Below are 16,548 nucleotides of genomic sequence, written 5' to 3' on the forward strand. Positions count from 1 at the left end.
AGGCGAGAAGATTTTTGTCCTCATCCATTCCATGCATTTTGCTGGTCTTGTCATTATGGAGAAAGGAAACAAGGCAAGGATTAGGAAATCAATATCACACCATAACATGTTCACTATGGGGCTGGATTAAGACACTGCTATCAGCCTGAGAACTCCTACCTTCACTTTGCAAACAAAACAGCTTTCAGAAGGCATGCATACATTTTCATGCAGATTCAGTGAAAGAGGAAGAGTAGGAATGGAGATATGAACATAGTTGCATACTAGTAAGAACAAAGATACTGCCACAAACTCACTTAACATCTGTTTGAAGCCTCAGTATTTTCTGATCTCATTAGAATATGAATTCTCATTAGAATATATTGATTTTATTAAGCTACATTGCTCTTTGGTATAATCAAAGCAGTTTTATTTGCTATCTATTATTTGTGAAATACAGTGTATTATGCCAAATTCAGTATGTAAAATAACATTTAAAGCACAGAATTTTTCCCAGGACAAATACTGCAAAATCTCATTGTCAATGTGCACATCTGTCAGTGTGTCTCTGAACTTTGAACTCCATTCTCTAATTTCAATCAGATTTGACAGCTGGACCAGTCCTGCAGTTCCCTTGAAAACCAGTTTCCAACCACAGGCTTCCAGTTTCTCTCTTTTGTGCTCTCAAGGGTAATTTTCTCTCCGTGCAAGAGCCTGAAAAAACAAGAGGCTTTGGCCATTTCTTCCTATCCATCCACAGACCAGCAGCAGACTCTTCCCCAGTCATCACCAACTAGGATCTTGCTGGAATTTCTTGAGAAAGAAAGAATGAAAGAAAGACAAAAATAGAAAAAAAATGTTTAAGAGAGAGACACAAACAGGATCAAGTCTTTTCCCTGTATATGTAGCTATTAGGAGAATCCAGCATTCAGGGGAGTAGGATATCTTAAATGTTAAATTTGAAGAATAATGTTATAGAGCAGCCAAAGATTGTAGTTTGAAGACTGAACTTAGAATTGGATCCAAAGTTTCCTAAAGAGTTCAGGGGATCAGTATTGGATAATCTAACCAGATCTTGCCATTCTTTAAGGGTTAAAAAATATCCTGGCCAGATTCAGCATTCAAACTTGTTAGCACATAGTGTCATGGCTTCAGCCACTGAAATCTCTGCTGCATGCAGTGCCAGCAACACTAACAAAACTGACCCTCTCTCAAACTTTCCCACTTTCAATGCACATAAACATCACACTAAGTGCCCCAAATCTGAGCATGCAGAATATGGAAATAATTTAATCCACTAACAAAATACCAAAATTCTTAGGAGGTGGATTGAGTAAACAAAAATATTGCTAGCTGTGCAAACTGATTGGAGTTGTCCTTTGGCCAACATTTTCTGTTTACAGTTTAGGGAGATAATATCTCCCTCAACTCCTAGGATACTGTTTTGTCTATAGTACAGAGACAGTGTAACAGCTACTGATCTCTACAGCTATTCTGGCCAAACCCTACTTGATTTCTGCTGAGCTGTCTCCTGTCTGGCTATCAACTATTCCAACACCCTTCACTTAATAGAGCTAGCCAGGCCAGCTGTTAGAGTGACTGCATTTGGCTGCCATTTCCAGTGAGATCTAAAACACTCCAGCCAACAATGAAAAACTGAGCACCACCACCCCAAGCAGAAAAACGCAGCAGTAATACAAATGGCAGGATAAAACAACCCCCCCCCCCCCACATGAGTTAGGCTGGCACAGCCTCTCTGTGGGACGTCGGCAGCAGAGGAAAAGGAGGGACTGTACCTGGATATCTCCAGTGCTGTCACCGCTGGGCTGGTCTTACTGGGTTTTCCAGTCAAGGCAAGGCTGTGATTCAGCTCCCGACAGAGAACAAGACGTTTTTCACACTTGTTACCTGTTGTGTGGTTTAAAAATACATATTTAGAAAGTACCTGGAGGGAGCATGGATGGGATTGTTATTATTTACGGTCAGCAAGTTGTTAAGTTGAGAACAAATATATTTAATCTCAGCCTGTGCTGTTGCAAAATAGGCCCATCCCAATTTAATTTGTGGCTATGATAGTTACATGTGCTGACGTGCGGCTGTATCAATTGTGTGCTAAATTGGATTTGTGTATTATTGCTTTCTAAATTGCATGCCTAGTTCAGCAAAATTGTTCATCAGTTTTCACTGGCTCTATGCTTAATAAGATGCCCCACAATACCTTGCTGCCAGGATATAATACAGCCCATAATTGCCTAGTAAAAAGAAATTATATAAAGCCCTGGTATTATCAACTTATCTAAATCTGCTCATAACAGAAACAATAATTAAATGCTAAGAACACTTCACATGCACACGCATACGTACACACACACAACCTAACGACATAACTCAATCGTAGTTACTTTGCTCTTTTGAATAACTGTGTTTTGTATTAATTTTGTTTTGCTTGATGTGTAGAAGGAGAGGTGGGAATATTTAAAACAATTCTGAAGTCATCTGAATAGTTGAAGGGAGCATGGCACTGCTTTGATTACCCCTCTCAACTCTTTGATGTGCCTCCTCCCGCTCGTGTGTGAACAGGTGTGTGTGTCTACACAGTGCCAGATGTCTGGGGCCAGTGCATGCCTTCTGTGGTCCTCTCTGAAAAAGGCAGAAGCAGGAATATTCTGCAGGGCTCCCATGGGTAGCTTTGAAGTCCTTGTTTAGAAAACTGTTTAAGATAGCTAAAACCTCAGTTTATTCAAAAACCTGCCTAGGCAACTGTACCCCATTAACAGGACAGGAAAGTATCTGCCACCAGAAGCTACGGACAAGAACTTTGGAAATTCTTAAGGCAAAGTGGACATTTCTACGTGTACAAAGAATCTGCAAAAAAGCCTACAAGGATTTTAGAAGGAATGATAAGTCTTTTCCTTTGACTTAGAGCAATCTCTATTTACAGGCCACAATGAAACCAAATAGAGAGCCACTGCGGCCAGGCTATCTCACATCTGGCATCTCCAGTGTTGTTGCACCTTCTGTAGAAGCAGCTGGCTCTAGCTACTCTGAGACATGATAAAAGGTTGCATGGTGTCTCGGTTCTAATTTAAATTCCCAGAGACTCAAATATACTTGATAGAACCAATAACAGTTTTATAGAGTGCCCTTCCCTCTTCCCCCTTGTAGAGGTTTGGGTGCTACCTGACCCCACACACTTTGGAAATACTAGACTCAGATGGCTCTGGAAATTTGAATGAGCTTACAGCTAGCACAATGCACAAGCAGATATTTTCAGTATATACAGTTATATGCAGAAATATACAAGGTAAAAGGTAATACAGAAACACAACTCCCCTCCCAGAAACCTGAGTCCCCAGGAGGGGCTCCCAACCACCCTTCCACCTTCTCCCACTCCTCTCAACCTTACCCCAGTCCCAAGGAAGAGTGGAGGTTCAGCCAGGGGGTTAGGAAGCAAGGTGGATTAGTCAGAGAGATGACAGAAGGGCTAGAGGGAGAAATGCAGCTCAGAGCTCCCAAGCAGAAGAAGTGCCTTATCTATGTTTGGATTCTTGTTCTTATACCTCTCAGCAAGCCTGTGAGTGAAGTAGACATAACTTCTGTTTCTCTTTCACAGCCTGTAATCTAGTTCTTCTTATCAAAACATTCTAGCTAGCTTCAAACTAGCACACAGCTTCTTTCCCAAAAGAAAGGAATTAGATGTAGAGAGAGGAAAGGTAAGCACACCCAAATAATCTTACTCTGATTTGGAAGCTAAAAAGAATAAAAGTTTAACAAAAAATTAAAAAGGTATCTGAGGTAGGGAAGTTACAAGGGTATAGGGAAGGAAAAAGAAATACAAAATGTGTAAATACAACCAGATTTTGGTGGTAAGGGGTTTGTCTGCCTTGTGGGTGATGGCCACGTGGTAAAACAAAGAGAACCAGGAACAGGATGGTGATGCTGGTAAGCAGGGAGGCAGGGAGTGCAGAGAGAGAGGGAACAGGACGTTCCTCCTGCTTTAATGAACTTTAGACAGGAAGGGGGAGTGGGCTAACCATGAATCACCTGGTGGTGCTCAGACCCACCTCTGGGGAGGGGTCAAGACCACCTAGGGTCAGGTTCAAGGTCACTCCCCCTGGAGGGTTAACCCTGTACACATGGGCATCTGGTTTGACATTTCCAATATGCCTCTGTATGTAGAAATATTTTCACACAGCCATGTAAATAATGTAGTTCCATGAACAGGACTTCTGAAGATCGCAGTGGCAATGCTCAATTACTGCATAATATCTTTTTCTACGCAGATGTTACATTTATAGTTCTATATTTATGCAAATTGTGTGCCTAAAATTGAACTAATAGAGAATGTCTGTAACGAGGATCACAGCAAATCTGTGGTGTAAAAGCTAACACCACAATTTCCTTCTCTTATAAAATATGCAAGATGTGCTATTTAGAATATGCTCCTAAAGCTCCCTGGCAGGTTTGTACACCTGTATTTATTAGAACAGAGAAGTGAAAATCACAGAATCACAGAATTGTCAGGGTTTGAAGGGACCTTAAAGATCATCTAGTTTCAACTCCCTTGTCATGGGCTGGTACACTTTCCACTAGATCAGGTTGCCCACAGCCACATCCAGCCTAGCCTTAAAAACTTCCAGGAATGGAGTTTCTACCACCTCTCTGGGTAACCTATTCCAGTATCTCATCACCCTTATGGTGAAGGACAAGTGAGCCTGAGTTGTTTTTAATACCAGTCAGCACAGGAGCTGCATCATCTTATTAACCTCACCTCTAAAGAACTCCAGGGTATCACCTCCAGCTTGCCACAAACTTGAGTAAACGGCTCTATACACCATGGCCTGCTACTGGCCTCCTGCCTGTTTGGCATGCCTTTGAACTCATTTACGGTAGCAAAACCAACAAACTTCCCTGTTCTTTCCCAGGACAAGATCTGAAACTGCCCACTCCAACATGTCACAATACTTTAATACAGGCCATCAGCAGTGGTGACAAGGAAATGAGCTTTCTGGAGTCAGGATAGTTCATTTAGTTTCCTAGGTTTCTGCAGGATGGTTTTCTGTCAAGTTTTGAAGAACCCATGACAGAGCCTATGAAGAATTTTTCAGTTTCACCCGAGCAGGATGTGTCCATGAGACTGGTGACTCAGGAGTGCTCCCTGTCTCTAAGGCAGTGCAGTGGCTGCCCACTACTGCTGCTGCTTACAGTAAGGTTGCATCAGCTGTCTGCACCATCTCCCTTTCACATCACTGTGCTCACACAGCTTCTTCTTCCTCACAGGCAAACAAGGTCTGCAGCACACAGTTACACTGCAGCAGCCCACCCTGTGGTCATACCTGTGTTTCCTGGGTCTTCTATTGTGCCTGTCTGTGGTCTTGGTCCAGCATCTTGGTCTGGGGTATTGATGTATTCAGTCTTCCAGAGCTGTGACAGCAAAGAGGTAAAAATGGGGGAAAAAATCAATTACAACAATCCAGTAAGAGAGAGATGTGACTGTCTGCTTCCCAGGAAGGGGTGGAATATGGACTTCTACCACGGGAACAGGATTCCCCATTTTTTCTTCCTCTACCACTGTGCTGCCGAGCATCACACTGGAGAAATGTATGCAGGGAGCTGGTGCAGCTGCCAGGCTGGCATGCTAACAAGGATACCAGTAATCGAGGAAGATCTTCCACCAGACTGGAAGTGGAATCACCAGTGAATTCCTGCTCATGAGAAAGTATGACTTACTAAATTGATCTGTGAACTTGCTCTCAGAAAACATGCTCAAACACATTTCCGACGGGCAATGTAATGTTTGCTTTCAAAACCATACCAGAGTGGAAATCATGTTTTCAAAACTCTTTCTGAATGGCAAAGACTCCTCCATTCAGGAGTATAAATGTTGATATGAAGCAAGCATGTTGTTAATATTTGTAGCTTCTCCCCTGTGCTGCCCTCTTGAAAAAGTGGCATGGAGTTTTAGTAGCTGTGTCTCTCCATTTAGGATGCAAAATTCTTCCTCTGTTCTACAATAAATCAGAATTTCCTTTCCTCTCTCCCATCCACCTACCCTCACCACTCCATCTGTGCTTCCTGTGATGATGACGCTGCGTGTGTCCCAGTCCATCACTTCAGCAAAGCAGCAGCAAGCAATACGGCATTCAGGGATGGAGCTGGTGTTAATGCTTGCAAGCAGCTGGCCATTGACAGTCCAGAGATATAGGTAAGATCCAGCACAAGAGATAATATCACCCTGTAATAAAGCAAGATGCAGTGTTTCAAAATCCTACACTCATCCTTCTCAAAACTTAAGTGCTGATTTTAAGTTATAGAGTTGCTCTGACTTTAAATTCTGATCCTTGTTTTGCTTCTGGTCAGATAATATAAACCAGAGAAAATAAAAACTACATTTTCCCCCTTTTCTTGAATAATTAAATGTTCTTAAGTTTTATAAATAAAGTACACCTAGTTGTTACAAATAAAAATGCTCTTAGAAAAGGACCTGGTGTTCAGCTGCTCAACTGCCTTTGGTGATTTCACAATCCTCCTCTGCCCCTCACAGGGAGCTTAATGTCATCGCATTTTTAGACTGCATTTTTCGTTTGACCAATCACTAGATCAGCATTCAGTGACCTGCACTTCCCATGGAGAAAATATCCTTTGCAACTCAATCTCTCCTCTAGTCTTCCTTCCGTGCGGGTTCACAGTCTTACCACAGACTGCATGTAAGGAGCAAATACATAGGTAATCTCTTAGGGGCAAGAAGCACACAGAACCAAGAACCATGCTACAGTTCTACATGATCTTGTCAAATGTGCATTTTGATCAAGTTACTAATCAAAATTCCACCTCAGCCTTCCACCCTTCATGCACACTAAGAACTAGATAAATAGAACACTGTCAGTAAAGTCATTTGATTCTGGCAAAGGCCAGTGTGCCCTTAAATTTGCAGTGTGCATCTGTTTCAAATCAACTAACACCATACTATGCCCCTGCTTGACTTGGGACCAGGGCTCTTTGCAGTGCAGGGTAGAATTCTGAAGATAAAACAAAGATAGTACATTTGAAATAGAGTTGCCAATAAAGACAATAACTTTTAGCTATCTTATCCATGTGAGAGTACAGGCAAGCATTTGCTTATGACCTACAGTGTTTTTCAGGTCTAGATCAAAGATCTAAAATTAACTGAAATGACTAGTTATAGCAAGATTTTACATCCTCCCTAGCTTGTAAGCTTTTTGAGACAGCTGTTTTATTTTGAGCCTACGTGATACAAACATCATTAGATTTGCCTCTATAAACGGAGCTTCTAGATGCTCCAGAAAATGTGAAACCAAACAGTCACATAACAAAGAGCCATACAGTGTTCTTGTTTCACAGAAAAGGATGTGGTTCAGAAATCTCTTTCCTTCAAAACTTTGCTTCAAATTATTCTGCATTTTCCAGGGGAAAAAAACAAAACTTGTTATCAAACAACATGCATTTCCCATCAACATTCATGCACCTCTGCCCAGAGACTTACATCCAGTACTATCAAGAGCTCCCATCACACCTGAGAGTAGAGGAAGGCAAAGCAAAAGGCAAACTTGTCACTGCAAAAGTGTGAAGTAGTTGTAAATTGAGATGGCAGACTGAGGGCTGAGGGCTGTGTTGCACTAATGTCGGGAAAAAGTAATGACATAAAGGAGGCAGTGAGAAAAATCCAGGAGCTGTAAGGGTAAATATTTCATGCTCTGTAAACTAGAAGTTGTTTAATCCTGCTATCTACCCATCCACCACATGCTTCTACTTAGCTGTTCAGCCTAAGATGTTGCTTTTAGTGCTTGCTTCTCATCATTAAGAACACTATTAGCAATCTCTGTAAAAATAAATAAATAACTAAATAAAATCAATGTATCAGACTCTCAGGATGTTTTTAGGTTAGGAAAAGCACCCATTAAATTATCATGAAATGTTCATGGATACATCAGAAGAAAGATGATAAATGAAGACCTTACTGTTGAATTGTTGATGGCAACAGAACAGAGGTTTGCCCCATGGGTAGGAAGCTGGTTTATGTATGTCAGCTGGTTTAGGTCCCAAATGATGCAGGTTCTGTCATCAGATCCACTCACAAAGATACTGTAGGTCACAGATGCTGCAAGGCAGGTCACTGCCTGTGTGTGTCCATACAGAGCCTGATGGGGAAAAAGTAACAAATAAACCATGACAAATGGTGACTGCTTTAGTAGGCAGCCACAGTCCTACTGTTGTTCACTAAGAACAAACAACTTAGCCACTCTTTGAAGAACTAAAAAAGGTAAGAGGGAGAAATACCAAAGGATCCTATAGCAGCATCCTTGCACTCAACTGGTTGTTGAGGGTCAAAGAGAATCCTAGAATCAGAGATGACATGACTTGCCTTAAATTGCACTATAATTCAGGGCCCTTGTCATACATTTCAGATTCTATGAACTGCTTTGTGCTCAGCAACAAAACATTACTTTTTACTTCACTCTGTGCAGTTTGAAGTATAATTTATGATCAGAAATTATAATTTCTCAATATTTAAAAAAGTTGTGGGGAAAAAATGTATGAGGATGTATTTTAGTGAAATCTTTCTCAGTCTTTCAATATTCCTAAACAAGTGCTAATACTTCACAGTTTTAAGTAAAAAGAATGGGGAGAATTTTTGCTTTAAAGCCATGTAGGAATTCCTTTCTTTTTCATCATTACACATTCTTTGTTGTCATTGTTTTATAGGTTACAGAGACAAAGGAGAGCTCCATTTAATTTTAAAGGTTTCATGAAAAAAAGACTATACTTGAGGCAATTGAATAACAGATAGAAGTAATGGACTGAAGTATACTGATGGCAATGGTTTAATGCACATTCTCAAGTGACAGCAGTATACATTTCTGCTGCATAATCACCAATGACAGTAAAGTCTGTAGAGCAACAGTGAATAAGTCCTTCACAGTGTTCCAAAATAGCCTTCCAAAGGGTGTTTTTAGCTGCCTTACTGTGAAAATCAGACCCACCAGTTTTAATGTTGGTTTTAACAATAAATGCATACTTTCTCTGTATGACACAATTAACATATATTCAGTGTCTGTCTCAGTTCATCATGAAACAGGAGAGCTGCAAGTCTGGGATGGTTTTTGCAAACACACCTCTCAGTCTTTTCCAGTGTGTGACTGAGAGTCTGAACTCTTGCTGGTTAATGTGCTGTCACTTGCCAAGGTTACTAGGACAACAGTGTTCAAGCATTAATCCACTGGTGAAGAAGCTGAGCTGCAGCAAGCTATGTGCTACTGAAGGTGACCTGCAACTATGAGGGATGAATTTCAGTTTATGATTTATTCCATTCACAAGAACCATTGGCATGAAATGGGGTCTCCAAAAGCAATGGTCAGAGACACTCTCAATTTGGCATAGAAAAGGAGGCTCAGCAATAGATTTGGACTGGCTGTTGAACACTTTGTTACAGTATCACAGTATCACAGTATCATCAGGGTTGGAAGAGACCTCACAGATCATCAAGTCCAACCCTTTACCACACAGCTCAAGGCTAGACCATGGCACCAAGTGCCACGTCCACCCTTGCCTTGAAGTGCCCCAGGGACAGCGACTCCACCACCTCCCCGGGCAGCCCATTCCAGTGTCCAATGACTCTCTCAGTGAAGAACTTTCTCCTCACCTCAAGCCGAAATTTCCCCTGGCGCAGCCTGAGGCTGTGTCCTCTTGTTCTGGTGCTGGCCACCTGAGAGAAGAGAGCAACCTCCTCCTGGCCACAACCACCCTTCAGGTAGTTGTAGACAGCAATAAGGTCACCCCTGAGCCTCCTCTTCTCCAGGCTAAACAATCCCAGCTCCCTCAGCCTCTCCTCGTAGGGCTGTGCTCAAGGCCTCTCCCCAGCCTCGTCGCCCTTCTCTGGACACGCTCAAGCATCTCAATGTCCCTCCTAAACTGGGGGGCCCAGAACTGAACACAGTACTCAAGATGTGGTCTAACCAGTGCAGAGTACAGGGGCAGAATGACCTCCCTGCTCCTGATGGCCACACCATTCCTGATGCAGGCCAGGATGCCACTGGCTCTCTTGGCCACCTGGGCACACTGCTGGCTCATGTTCAGGCGGGTATCAATCAGCACCCCCAGATCCCTCTCTGTCTGGCTGCTCTCCAGCCACTCCGACCCCAGCCTGTATCTCTCTATGGGGTTGTTGTGGCCTAAGTGCAGCACCCTGCACTTGGAGCTATTGAACCCCATCCCATTGGACTCTGCCCATCTGTCCAGGCAGTCAAGATCCCGCTGCAGAGCCCTTCTGCCTTCCAATCCAGTCACATATGCCCCCAGCTTGGTGTCATCTGCAAACTTGCTGATGACTGACTCGATGCCCTCCTCCAGGTCATCTATGAAGATGTTAAAGAGGATGGGGCCAAAAGACTTGTTTGCAAAAGACTGGGTGTAACCCAGAGCCTGTGCTTGTGAACTGCAAAAGACTTCTGTAAAAAGGGCTGGTTCAAGGGCTTCAAGCTGCCTCTCCTTTCTCCAAAGCATGAAAGAATACATATCTAGAAAGAACACATATGTCACAGCATCCAAACTACCAATTCAAGGCAAGCTAAGCTTCTGTACAAGTTTAAATAGGACTTTTTTTTTTTTTGTTGTTTTTAACCCATAAAGATCCTACCTGGCAGGGAATACAATCTGCATTAAATACAATCTGCGTGTGGAAGAGATGGCTGAGCATGAACCCAATTATAATTTCAGCTCCAATCCACCAGTGTCTCAATGCACAGTCATGTAAAAACGAGTTGCATGCTTTTAGCTCTCTTTTATGCTCTCCTTATTGCTTTGCCAAGGCTGGCAGGTTGTCTGTGAATGGGAAATATCCTGCAGCAAGTCTGCAGAAAACACTGTGAGGCCTGGCTCCAGAGCTGACTCACAAATATCAAAAGACAAAAAGTGAAGACCAGCTTCACTGCAAGAATGCTTAGCATATGAAAACTTAAACCAAGTTTGACCATTTAACTTAACTGGTTGACGTGGAGACAGATACTTCACAACTCCACTCAACACCTCTCTGAGAGGTCTGCATGACAGACAGCACAGCATGCCCAGATCCTTCTCCAAGCCAGTGCTTCATTTGGCTCAGAAATTCTAGGGCCTGGATTGCACCAATCCCTCTGCTTGTGAACGCTGAAGGAACTGGTAAATTGCATGGATCAATACTAAGGCTATTATGCACAATCTTTACTGTCCCACAAAACTGCGGAAGCTGCCCCTGATAGAAAGGGAAAAGTGATTTTTTTCTTCCCCCCCCTCAAAATATAGCTTCTGTGCTTTACTACATTCCGAACCAGAATGTGTCAGTCTCATGAGACAGCTGGTAAGTGAATAGCATCCACTTTATAGCACGTCAGCTGTACTTAAGCAAAGCTCACTCTTTCAGGAAAGATGATACAACTATGGGTTGGTGGTTTGTTTTTTTTTTTGATTCAGCAGAAAAAAACAGCTACCATGAAATGGTGAATTACATGAAAGCAGCAAGTAATTCCCTGGAAGACACTTAGAACTGTACTTCAGATTTACATCTATGCCAGATAACATTAAAAAAAAAGTAAAAATTCTCTGCTAGCAAAGGGAAGCAAAAATTACAACATTTGTCATGGCATGATCTCATGCCACTTTGTGGACTTTGTGTAATGGCAGATTAATCACAGTGGAACACACCAGCAAAGCTGATTTCCGATTGTTAGAGAGAAGGGCATTACATTGGAGATGAAAGACAGCCTCTTCAAACTGTTGCCTGAAACTCAACCTGGTAGCATTTTGTTGTTGATGAAGATTACCACTCGTGCTTTTATCTCGTGCTATTTCTTCTACTTCTGTTCTCATATCCTGGTTGCATTCAGTTCTGGGCCCCTCACTATAGGAAGGATATTGAGATGCTGAAGCATGTCCAGAGAAGGACAAATGAGGCTTGTGAAGGGCTGAAGCACGTGGCCTGTGGCGAGGAGCGTCTGAGGGGACTGGGGTTGTTCAGTCTCAAGAAGAGGAGACTGAGAGGAGACTCAATTGCTCCTTACAAGTACCTGAAGAAGGCTGGAGTGAGGCAGGGGCCAGCCTCTTCTCCTTGATGGAAAGCAGCAGAACTAGAGGAAACAGCTACAAACTGCACCAGGGGAAGTTTAGGCTTCTTCATTGAAAGGGTTACCAAACATCGGAATATTCTGCCCAGGGCAGTGGTGGAGTCAACAGGCTGTCACTGTTGATCATTGGTTGTTAATCCCTTCTTGATTTGCCCAGAAGTATTTCCAACAGAAGACAACAAATCTTCTGGTTTTCATTAGGTTTCTATAGCAAAAAAGCTATGATACTGACCTGTCTCAAGTTTAGACATTTCACTTTGTCCTTGATGATAGAAACTTCCCAGACACATACAACTGAGCTTGTTCCAGATGTGATTATGGTAGTTGCTGAAGGACACACAGCACAGAGGCACTTTCCCCAGTCTGCCATGCACTCAAATGTCGTCCCGTTCTGTACAAGAAAGCAGCTTTTAGTCAAATACATTTTGTTAATTCCTGTTGGCAGATTAATTTTTCAGAACCGAGTCTTAATTTCTTCAAATCCAGGAAAGAAAAGCTCGTGTTAACCAGTCTCTATGTGCACAGCACAGCATGAGCATGCGGTTGTGTCATCACCCAGGGACCAAACAGGAAGGCTGAATGAAGGTCAGCGTCTTAAGTCTTGGAAGACTTGATTCCCAATACCTCCTGCGCCACAGACTTGCTGCTTAACTTCAGGTAAGCTCATTCTGCCACCATGCAGTGACAGAATGCAAACATTCAGCATACGTTAAAAAGAAACCTGTGACAGCCACTGCTAGCAGTTAGTGACAGGCTCTGCAACCCTCTCCATACCTGGGTAGAAAAGCCAAAAGCCAAAGCACTCAATTCCACTGCGTTCAAACAGCTCTGTTAGAAGCAACCTATGTCAGGTCTATCACCTTGGTACAATTAAAGCGCAAATGCCCTGCCCTGTTTTCATCCTGCCGTGGTGCTCTCCCACAAGAGGACCACACTATGGTGCTAACGATTCTGGTAGAGCTAGATAGCACAGCTACAAAAACCGATGCCACAGACAGAACAAACTTTTAACTACTTACAAGGACAAAAAGATCTTTTAAGATCAAGTCCAGAGGTACTGCTGACCAGAGAGAACTCAAGATGGGCTCCCAACTACTTTTTACTGTGAGTGTGTAATCACATTCACTATGCTCAGTGTCCCGAGGCTCAGTGACACCCTGACTTTTGAAGAGACAAATAATTTATACCTACAACAGTCCTATGAGTTGCTAAGCAGCTGATTTTTGATAGAAAGCAACGGAGAAAATTCCCAATACTTTTATATAGAGAGTAGAAAGTAAAATACACCTCATATCTTTTTCACTTCCATTTACTTCTGAGATATGTTTGTAAAAACATAATGGTGTGGCTTACAAATGCTGTATTCTGGTACTCAAGCTAAATCATATGTATTTGCATGTCACAATATTGTCCCAAGCACATCAAAAAATCAGTGGTTGTGTAGTAGAGGAAGAAACTGCATCTGCCAAGTGCAGTGTGATGACACAGACCGTTGGTTTTTAACAGCAAAGAAGTAAGAATATTTACTTTCTAGGATAGACAACGCTATTATTTTTGAATGAATGCAGTAGGATAAGCTTGGGAGCCAGAGGGGAACTGACAGATGACTCTATCTTGATTCCAATAGAAAGCTGTGCACAATGAAATTTCTTATCTGTGGCCAGGAGACCTTATATTACCCTTTTTCTCCTTCATTTTAACAGACAACAGAGGCACTGGAAGAAGAAAAGGAGATATTTTAGAGAGGAAATGTTACATTTTTGACCAGTCTAGAATTACTTTGTACTCTTTTGAGACATTTGACTTGAGATTACTCAAGAAGATTGACTGTGATAAAGTCCTGCGCAGCAGTCTCTGAAATCAGCTCCCCAGCAGCCTCTGAAATGAGTGCCCAAAGCAGCCAGAGCCCACAAGATACCATTCATTTCTGGAATGCTTAGACTTTTTTTCTAGTTTACCTTCTCAGACCCATAGTTGCGAAAGCAGCAGGTGAAATCTTCAAATCCCCAGCAGAATGTTTTGCTCCAAAGAGGAGGAATTAAAATCTTGTTTTTTTCAACAGCTAGAATGCCTTTCTCAGTATGAACAATATGCCCAACAGCTCCCTTGGGATAGTCTGACAAAAGAGAGAACAAGTTTAATTCTGTCTTTTAAAGATGACTTAACTTTCCTCCTTGCACAGCTTGTGTAGTGAGCCTGGCAACTGGACTCAGCAGGACAGACCCACAGACAGAAATCCACTCTACAGCTGTGATGCCAGTCAAAATGGTAGAAACACTCCTCTCCAATGAACCACATAAATACATGCAGGGAAAGTGATGTGCTCCAAAGGAGAGGATTTAACAGTAGTGCACTTATTCACTAACAAAGAGAGCCAATGGCATCCTGGCTTGCATCAGGAACAGTGTGGCCAGTAGGACAAGGGAGGTTATTCTTCCCCTGTACTCAGCACTGGTCAGGCCACACCTTGAGTACTGTGTCCAGTTCTGGGCCCCTCAATTGAAGAGAGATGTTGAGGTGCTGGAAGGTGTCCAGAGAAGGGCGACAAAGCTGGTGAGGGGCCTGGAACATAAACCCTACGAGGAGAGGCTGAGGGAGCTGGAGGTGTTTAGCCTGGAGAAGAAGAGGCTCAAGGCAGACCTCATTGCTGTCTACAACTACCTGAAGGGGCATTGTAGCCAGGTGGGGGTTGGCCTCTTCTCCCAGGCAACCAGCAATAGAACAAGGGGACACAGTCTCAAGTTGTGCCAGGGTAGGTATAGGCTGGATATTAGGAAGAAGTTCTTGACAGAGAGAGTGATTTCCCATTGGAATGGGCTGCCCAGGGAGGTGGTGGAGGCACCGTCCCTGGGGGTCTTCAAGAAAAGGCTGGATGAGGCACTTAGTGCCATGGTCTAGTTGATTGGTTAGGGCTGGGTGATAGGTTGGACTGGATGATCTTGGAGGTCTCTTCCAACCTGGTTGATTCTATGATTCTATGATTCTATGAAAGAGTAGCACAGCCCCTATAGCACCTTTTACTGTGACTGGTGAAAGCTTCAGATTTTGCAGGCTGCTCACAAAAGGAGGAAGAATTCCACTTGAATGAAGTGACAGCATGGTGTCTATTCCTGATGCACTTTTCCCTTGGGCATTCCTGGATGGATGTGGTTTTGTGAAGAGCTAGAACAAAGGAATGGCATTGAAAAATAAATCTCTATTTGGTAGATCATGCAGGAGAGATATCTGTTTAAGTCCTTAACCATGGACCCTAGCCTTATCATACACAAATATCTTCATTAAAAGAAATCCTCCCCATATTACATTTTCATCAAACTTCATCCCTTTCTCATGGAGATAGAAAGCTAATCCCCACAGTTCAGAAGAGAGTAGAGCATAGATGAGACTTTTCTTTGGCTGTACCCATTCTCAGAATAATGGTCACTCATGTGACTACACTGAAGAACTCAAATGAGATGCCACAGTTCTATGGTATCCAACAGGAACAGCATTGAGTACAAAGCTGAATCCCATATGTGTGTGGGTGCATGCTGATGTAATATACAATCTGGAGCAGTCCATCATCCATCTTTCAGAAGATTTAAATCAGAAAATGTCTCTGATTTCAGTCTCTATTTTTGATTTTCAGATGAAATTCTACAAAATCAAAATAAATTATGCTCTCTGTTATCATAACAAAGTGGTACCTGCTTTGGTATCTGTCCAAAGTTACTGATAAAACCCAGGATGGTGCTCTTAATCAGAGGGTCTTTAATGTTGTTGAGATCTGTCTTGTGTCCATAGAAGTAAGGGTGATAGATATTAACTGCTTCCACTGCAGCTGAGCCATATTGCTTGTAGCCAAAAATCAGATCTATCCAGCGATGGAGGTGTGCACTGACATAGTCACTTTCCAGTGCCTGAAACCAAAAGAAAATTAATCAATTCAGTAGCTTGTGTCTATTACAAATGCATTACCATTTCCCAGCCCCTTCTGGAGACTTAAATTCTCTGCAAGTGAAGCTTCACAATTTCAGTAGCTCTACAACCACAATTCTTAGCACATCCTCACAAAATGTAACCAAAGAAATGAAAAGTGGATCTGTGGCAGGCACAACCACGCCGACAGAAATGCAGAAGCCTAACAGACACCCAACGAAGTGCTGAGGCTGGCTAGAGGCTCACTTTATGAGTGAGCATGCACACTTTCTTTCAAGAAAGAACATTCCTTAAAGCTTATGGTTGAAGTTTAGTTGGTTGTTTGGTAATATATTCCTGAGTGACTTCCAAACTTATAATTTCACTGTGTTGGATGGAGCAGTGAGTTATTTTGGTTACAATAAATCCACATTGTTAGGTAGGTACTGCTGTCTGTTTTGTGGGTGCCTCTATGAGAAGATCCCCACAGGAAAGGGAAGGACGAAGTGCAACAAGCGTAAGAGATACAGCAGCAGTATTCTAAGAGACAGCACAG

The 16,548-nt window shown here is 42.6% G+C and overlaps 1 protein-coding gene across 2 annotated transcripts in view; it reads right to left on the reverse strand.

The window, feature by feature from the left end:
• Positions 1-381: 381 nt before the first annotated feature.
• The window catches only part of WDFY4 (WDFY family member 4), a 193,594-nt gene continuing 177,427 nt past the window's right edge, over positions 382-16,548 (reverse strand). For both annotated transcript variants that reach the window (XM_064144766.1, XM_064144765.1), the window contains 9 exons: positions 15,782-15,994; positions 15,110-15,257; positions 14,054-14,211; positions 12,328-12,486; positions 7,959-8,138; positions 6,032-6,214; positions 5,316-5,403; positions 1,776-1,887; positions 382-792 (listed from right to left, as the gene is read on the reverse strand). In XM_064144766.1, the coding sequence (XP_064000836.1) occupies positions 726-792; positions 1,776-1,887; positions 5,316-5,403; positions 6,032-6,214; positions 7,959-8,138; positions 12,328-12,486; positions 14,054-14,211; positions 15,110-15,257; positions 15,782-15,994 (1,308 nt within the window). In that variant the 3' untranslated portion in view covers positions 382-725. The remainder of the gene's footprint in view (positions 793-1,775; positions 1,888-5,315; positions 5,404-6,031; positions 6,215-7,958; positions 8,139-12,327; positions 12,487-14,053; positions 14,212-15,109; positions 15,258-15,781; positions 15,995-16,548) is intronic.

This window comes from Pogoniulus pusillus, chromosome 6, assembly GCF_015220805.1.
Source record: "Pogoniulus pusillus isolate bPogPus1 chromosome 6, bPogPus1.pri, whole genome shotgun sequence".
Taxonomy (NCBI): Eukaryota; Metazoa; Chordata; class Aves; order Piciformes; family Lybiidae; genus Pogoniulus; species Pogoniulus pusillus.